Below are 7,954 nucleotides of genomic sequence, written 5' to 3' on the forward strand. Positions count from 1 at the left end.
GCATTTACTTAAATATCATTTAATAACACGTTAATGCAATTACCTTTTTATAATAAATAATCTTTTAATAATATTGCATCTACTAGGATATCACTTGGTCTTGGCAATTTATTGAAGTTTAAATGTCGTAAGACTTGTTTCATATTTTTCATTTAATGATATTATTTCTCTAAGATAATATTTTCAAATAATCGTTTCGTTTATGGTTGTTGGTTAAACTTTAAAATATAAAAAATTTATAAATCCTATGTTATAGACAATCTTAAAAAAAATACTCTTATTATATATAAACTACCCTCTCACATTATAAATATACGAGGAACTGATATTAAAAAACAGTGGTTTTTTAACAATTATCGAAGTGTAACATACACAGGAAGAAAAAGAATAAAATAATGATAAAAATATTATTTATAATTAATTATTATAGTTAATTTGAGTTGAAAAACATCGGAAAGTCAAATGTAAAATATCAAATAATTAGTTTTATGATTTATATATAATTAATATACATAATAAGTCATAGTGAAATTAATTATTTCATCAAAGCACTTTTCAGTTTCTACAGTTTATGTAATATACATGTAACGAAGATAATTTTTAAGTGTGTATATATAACTTTTTATATATCCCGTGCATGCTTTATAGATGACTCTAATAAAATAGTTATATGGTCTTTTCTCTTTGTTAGTTATGATATTTATAATAATTTGTTTAGTAATTATAATACTATTAAATAGATTATCATATTTATAAATTTGTTTAATAGTTTTATACTATTAAATAGGATGTTATATTAATAAGTGCAAAATTAGTTATAAAATGGATGTTGATTAGTGCAAAATTAGTAAGAATAATGTTGATGAAACTATAAATTTTGAACATTTTTATAATAAGGTGAAAAACTATGGTCATTTGGACAAGTTTTCTTAAACTTCTTTTTGAAAGGAAAATTAAAATTAGTTTATATTCAGCTTACTTAAGTTATGCATTATTCAAAAGTTTTACCTTTATATTTACACAAACTAATTTAAATTTATGAAAAATTTATTTTATTTTTTATCCTGTAAAAATATCTATAAAACTCGTCCAAATTAATATATTCTTAATAATAAAACTAGAAAAAAAAATTGAATAATCTTATAACATTTTATAATATTCATAGAAAAAAATGGTTTTATAATCTCATCCAAGGTCAAATTATTATAAAAATAAAATGGAAGTTACTACTCTGGGTAATTTGTAATTCATATTTTTAAGAGTTACCAGGAAAAATATTATATTTGGTAGTCAGAAATATTAATTAAGTTTGACATATTTAGTAATGAGATAATTAAGATTATTTTGCAGGGTGGTGGTTGTGCTATAAATAGGGTAGAGCATGTTGAAGTGTGAAGAAACACCAAATATCTGTTTCCTTGTTGTTATATGAAATCAATGGTGATGACTCAAAGCAGAGTCTTCATTTTCAGTGTTCTCATTTTCTGTTGTTTCGAAATTGATCATGTAGCCTCTGCTCATAATCATGATTACAAACAAGCACTCAGAAATAGTTTGCTGTATTTTGAGGGCCAACGTTCAGGGAAATTGCCACCCAATCAGAGAGTCACCTGGAGAGCAAATTCAGCACTTAAAGATGGCCATGATGCTGGAGTAATATTTTTTTTTCAAATTTGATTATTTTTTATTTGATTTTTTAAAATTTGATTGTTTTTTTAACTAAAATAATTATCTCTAATAATACCATAAAAATAATATATATATATATATATATATATATATATATATATATATATATATATATATAAATTATTAGATGAAGTAACGATATGCTGTTGAAAAAAAATGGTTTTATTAATATTGTTCGTTAAATTATTTTTGTGATAATTACATAGAAATATTTGTTATTTGTTATTTGTTATTTGTCAATTGATATACTAATTGTTTTGAATGTTTTAAAATGATTTTGTCCTAAATATTACTATTAACGTTTCCTTAATTATAAAAATAAGAACAAAATCACTGCGTAAAACCGCATTCAACATGACGTAAGTTACAATTAACTTAAAAATATTTTTATCTAATGCAAACATTATGATTTTTACTATCATTATTTCCTTATGTCAGTTTTCTTTTTTCTTTTAAAGCTTCACTCATTATTCAGCCTGTTCCTAAATTTAATCCATTGACTCAAAACGAGAACATAAAACGCATACGAAATAGTCCAAACATTTTCATAACTTGAATATCTCATGATAATTTTTATTTTATGGTTCATCAACTCATACAATTTTTTATCCCATGAGTGATAAGATTGAACACAGTTGATAGAAAACTATATGTATAACAGATTAATTCAATGTGTATATCTGATTTTTGGAAAAAGAAGAAAACTATACATAGCGTCCATAATAAGAACTGAATTAATTTATTCTTTTTATTATTATAATCTCAATTTTTTTTCTTTTAAGTTGAAAAAATTGTTGGACAAGAAATATTTTCTACGAAAATTATTAACTAATAATTTTTCCGGCAGATTGATCTTGTGGGAGGATATTATGATGCCGGAGATAACCTGAAGCTAGGGTTTCCACTGGCATTCACCATAACCATGCTTTCATGGAGCACGATAGAGTTCAAAGACAAACTTTCCCAGCAGAAGGAACTCCAAAACGCGCTCAGCGCCATCAAATGGGGCACAGATTATTTGATTAAAGCACACACAAGTCCTGATGTGTTATACGGCGAGATCGGAGATCCAAATTCCGATCATCCCTGTTGGATGCGGCCGGAAGATATGACAACTCCTCGGACTTCTTACAAACTCGACCGTCAGCATCCTGGTTCCGATCTCGTCGCAGAAACAGCTGCCGCCTTAGCAGCTGCCTCCATAGCGTTTCAATCCGTCGATAAAAAGTATTCCTCCACCATGTTACTTCATGCAACGCAGGTTCGTATACACATTAACCCTAAAAAAACTTTTACAAAACGTAAGCTATAATTTATTATGTTGAAGATATTTTATTTCTTCAAAAAAAAGTTAAATATACTATTACAAAATATATATATATTTATATATTACATAGTATAACTGATTTTTTAATTTATGGTTTTTGTTTGCAGTTGTTTGACTTTGCAGACACTCATCGAGGTAAGTATTCGGACAGTATCACACCAGCAAGGGAAACATATTCCAGTAGCGGCTTCGAGGTCTGTATAAATGAAATTATGTATATTTATTACTTTATTTTGATATTTAAGTAATAAAATATTGTATTTTATTATGTAAAACGTGGAAATTTATTTGATTGTTTTAATTACAGGATGAATTGGTGTGGGGAGCTGCATGGCTTTATCGTGCGACCAACATGAAGAAATACCTTGATTATCTGAGAGGAGTGAGAGATACTGGTGGTGTGAGATCAGTGTTTGGTTGGGATGATAAGTACGTGGGTGCACATATTCTTGTAGCAAAGGTATCATTCGATTATCATAAATAATATTCAATATTTGTTTAGTATGTGAATTTTGACTTTTTGCTTTTATTTTTCATGAAATCTATTTGGTTGATAGATGAAATTTGTTTTGAATGTGATGCAGCTTGTTTTAGATGGTAAAGTGGAGAAATCAGGGATATGGGCACAATACCGATCACAGGCAGAGGAATATATATGTTCCTGTGCTCAGAAATCACACCAAAATGTGCATAAAACAGCAGGGGGTCTCTTTTGGTTCTTACCATGGAACAATAATCAATACGTTGCTACTGCAACATTTGTGATGTCTGTTTATTCCAAGTATTTATCTTCAAAGGGTTCATCCCTCCACTGCAGTGGTGGTGTTGTCAGTCCTGATTATCTCACTTCTATTGTTCGATCCCAGGTACTTCATCTCTTCTTAAATTAAATCTTTAACTTTTTACCGTTAAATTAACACAAGTTTATCCGTCCTCAATCATGTATTTCTAGTAGTAAACAGTGTTTTTTTGTTTTCCTTATAGGTTGACTATATTTTGGGTTCTAACCCTAGAAGCATGAGTTACATGATTGGATACGGGTCAAATTTTCCAAAAAGAATTCATCACAGAGGAGCGTCAATTGTATCGATCAGAAAAGATCCTACTCCAGTAGGATGCAAAGATGGATTTCAGGAATGGTTCCATAAGGATGCACCAAACCCTAATGTGTTGGTTGGTGCAGTTGTGAGTCCAGATGGGAATGATAACTATCAAGATAGTAGGGATGATTATCAACTAGCTGAGCCAACAACTGTTACCATGGCACCTTTGGTGGGTGTTCTTGCTCATCTAGCTTAAGTTGTAGAGTTTCACCTTAATTATAATCCTAAAATAGTATATGTAATTGTGATAACGAAGGAAGCATTTTGAATAATATTGCCTCTCTTTCGTACCTCTTCGTTTACACCAGAATTTTGATATATGCAATTTAGTTGTTTTTGTTTCAGTTTGGAAACATATGTAAACACTACTATAAAAGTTTTTTATAGTTCTTTACGCTTGTTATTTTTTATTTTTGACGTCTTAGTTGGAAACGTCAATTTATTGGAGTAGAAAATATCATCGAATAATGTCAGTCCTAAGCCAAATTGATGTTTATTAACGATGGACACCAAGGAAATCGACGTCTAGGAATGTGGGGTGTACTTTTTTGTGAACAATTTGGCACTCGGTGGGAGAGGGGCATCTTGAGCTCGCTTTTTTATGAATGCTTTGGCACTCAAAAGGAGGGGACACTGCTAAGTGCACATTTTTTCAATGGAAATAGGGGGTTGACGTCGACTATGGTAAAAGTCGACATTAATTAACGTAGGTTTGACGTCCATGTTAGCTTTTTTTTTCTAATAATTTATTCGTTTTTATAATTTTACCAAACCTAAAAACAAAAAACCAGCACATTTGTATTGAATGTTTCCGACATACAGTTTGAAGATTAAAAACTAAAGTTATCAAAACTAAAAGAATTAAAACTAAACTAATGAATGTCCTCAAGAAAAATAAAATTGCTACTATAATGGGTCTTTGGTCCTAATTCCATCGCTCCAGAAGATACGTTGGTCACTCTTATCATATCTTTTTCATTGTGTCCTTCGTTATTAGTGATGAATTCTTGAAGCGTTGCAAAAATAACATAACATTAGTACAAATTAGGGTTTCTAATGTGTCTATTACACTTCAGTTTCAACAAAACCGAAGCATAAAAAGGTATAGTGACAATTTTGCAATTTTAGCGAACATATAGACCTCGATTCATCAAAAATCGAAGACATGGTGTTTTTGGCCTCGGTTAAATTAAAACCGAAGCCTAAAAGGGTGTGTCACATAAGCAAACCTTTTAATGTTAATGTCAGAGTAGGGCCTATGACATTGATTATTTACAGAACCGCTGCCATCAAGTCCCGTGAAACTGATAATTTGAGAAATTTAAGACTTTTCAACTAACAGAGCTTTATGCAAGGACTATGGCTTCAGTTCATTGCAGAACCGCTGCCATAGGATCCTGACGTTGTATGTTGTCTTTTCAATTTGTAGCCCTATGGACAACTCTATGACCTTGGTTGTTTTGAAAATTGGTGCCATAGACTCTTTATGCTTCAGTTATACCGCGAACCGAGACATAAAGTTTGAAACAAATTTCAAAATTATAACTTCATATATATATATATATATATATATATATATATATATATATATATATATATATATATATATATTCGAAAGACTTTAAGTAGCAGTTCTTAGTAGAACCAAAGCCATATTGCCATTATTGGTTCGATTAATAGAATAACTGAGGTAATATGTGTTTCCAAGGTTAAATTTTGCAAAATAACATAGCCTTCACATGCACATTTCTTCTTCATTTTCTCTTTGCGCTTTTTCTTCTTCTCTACTAAAACCCTTATAAGACGAAGCTTTCAACGACCATTATGACTAATTTTTCTTTACACAAATGTACATTGATTAACTACTATGGGTATGATTTTCTTTTATTTTGACTAATTAGTTTCGTGTACATGTACTCTTTGGAACATAAACATTTCCTCATAAGTAACGATTTATGTTGGCATTGAAACCACCTTCATGGTTAGTTTCGTTTTGGGCTTTGATGAACTTTCATTTTTGTTTGTTGTTCATACACCATATACATCCAAAAATAGATTAAAAGTGAGAATATATTCAAAAGACTCTAAATGACTTTGAAATTTTTTCAAAGCACCAAAATATCATGAAAAACCCTCACCAAAAATTTTGGATCAAAATTCAAAGTGTAAATATGTGAAATATTTTTGCAAAGTTTGAAAAAAACAAAATAAATTGATGAAAAATAGTAAACACCCTGTTTTGAAAATCTAGAAGGAACAACCGGCTATGCAAGCTCCCAGTGATTGAAATTTTTTTTCTATCCCAAATCAATACATAATACTGTCAAATCAGCCAATCAGAGCAAATGTTATAGTCGTTTAAAGATTTGCGACTATTTTTATTTTTTATTTATTTAGGAATTGCTGCCAAAAACCATTTTTTTATTTATTGTTCGGTTCTTTTGAACCGAGGCAAAATCATGACTCGTTTTTTGCTTTAGTTGTTAATCGAGACCAAAGCTCCCACTTTTTTATTGTGTCTGAATATACGTCAGTTCGAAAATCGTTATCAAATGTCGAAAATAACCGTTGTCGTAACTCTTTGATGCACTAGTCTAACTTCATTATTTTTGCATACTAATGTTTAAAGATTAATGTGATTTGTAATATGTAAAATGTATATATTATTACCTCATTCTAATAATCTCTAATTCTTTCTCAAATGATGGTTTTGATTCAAGACATGACATAGTAGCCACATCCCTAAATATGACTTCTTCTTACACTAAACATAATAAAGAAAATAATCACATATCCAGGTCATAAATTACTCTAAGCTTACTCATAACTCTAATTAAATTTGAAACATACGTTAATATTAATATGACTAAGTAGATGAAAAAATGTAACACTTACATTTGTAACATATATTTCAAGTCAGGTTTCATCCTCTGTGCAAGGTACAAAACCATACAACTGTACACTATCTTGGTATGATGACCATCAATTGACAATGAACTCTATCATAAATCACAAATAGTTAGTTGATTAATTATAATTAGTTGATTAATTAAACCTTCATAAAAATTTACATTTAGTAACACATACCCATCAATGTATGACCCAATGTACATCTTTTAACTAAAATATTCGTGTTTGCAAATATATTTGCTTGTGGTAAATTTTGTTTCTAGAAGGTTGAATGGTCTAAGGTTTAATAAATACATATGTCTTCTTATAGAACTTGAGATAACAAATATTTTTTACAAAAGGATTTCCTCCGTATAGATTTCAAGATCTTGTAGACAAGTTGAAAATGATTGATATTCATTTACCAACTTGAGGAAAAATGTTGTAATTAGAAAAAATAATTGATATTCATTTACCAATATAACCATGCCCTTCTACAAATTTGATTAGGAGAGGGGTATATTCCCACTAATAAGTAATAACAACTCCAACAATCCAAAACTCTAAAACTTGATCAACAAAAATCAAGGACTTTATTAATTCAATATTATAGAACAAAAATCATGCATATCTTAATGTGAATACCCTTTTAACTAGATATATGGAATTAGATTTATGAAACCAAAAAAATAAATATCTCTCAATCTTTTTAAATACCTTACTATTTAACCTAAAGAAAGTATTCATTATTATATTTAACATAGAGAAGGAAATGAGAAAAATATGATATTTTCACTAAATGAAGAAAAAGGAAAAAAAAAAGACTTTCTCTCACACCAAAAATGTACATTCCAATTCAAAATAAGGAGTGAATAAAACATAATTAAAATTAAAAAAAAAAAATCTGTCACAAGCGTTGTGACACAAGGAGGTTTAGGTCTGAGTG

At 29.2% G+C, this 7,954-nt stretch overlaps 1 protein-coding gene across 1 annotated transcript; it reads left to right on the top strand.

The window, feature by feature from the left end:
• The first annotated feature begins 1,428 nt into the window (after positions 1–1,428).
• LOC148202759 (endoglucanase 13-like) lies at positions 1,429–4,416 on the top strand. The gene is made up of 6 exons (XM_088110397.1): positions 1,429–1,653; positions 2,537–2,950; positions 3,124–3,210; positions 3,324–3,476; positions 3,601–3,882; positions 4,001–4,416. Exons 1-6 carry the CDS (start codon positions 1,429–1,431, stop codon positions 4,313–4,315), a joined length of 1,476 nt encoding a protein of 491 aa, XP_087966523.1. The 3' UTR covers positions 4,316–4,416.
• Positions 4,417–7,954: the final 3,538 nt, after the last annotated feature.

This window comes from Vigna umbellata, chromosome 3 (assembly GCF_029865625.1).
Source record: "Vigna umbellata cultivar VRB3 chromosome 3, Vumbellata_1.0, whole genome shotgun sequence".
Lineage (NCBI taxonomy): Eukaryota > Viridiplantae > Streptophyta > Magnoliopsida > Fabales > Fabaceae > Vigna > Vigna umbellata.

Bases quoted from the DNA above. Each gene is read 5' to 3' on its own strand.
- LOC148202759 (XM_088110397.1), top strand. From the start codon at position 1,429: ATGAAATCAATGGTGATGACTCAAAGCAGAGTCTTCATTTTCAGTGTT. The intron at 3,211-3,323 runs GTCTGTATAAAT...TTTTAATTACAG, and splicing joins ATTCCAGTAGCGGCTTCGAG to GATGAATTGGTGTGGGGAGC. The intron at 3,477-3,600 runs GTATCATTCGAT...AATGTGATGCAG, and splicing joins CACATATTCTTGTAGCAAAG to CTTGTTTTAGATGGTAAAGT.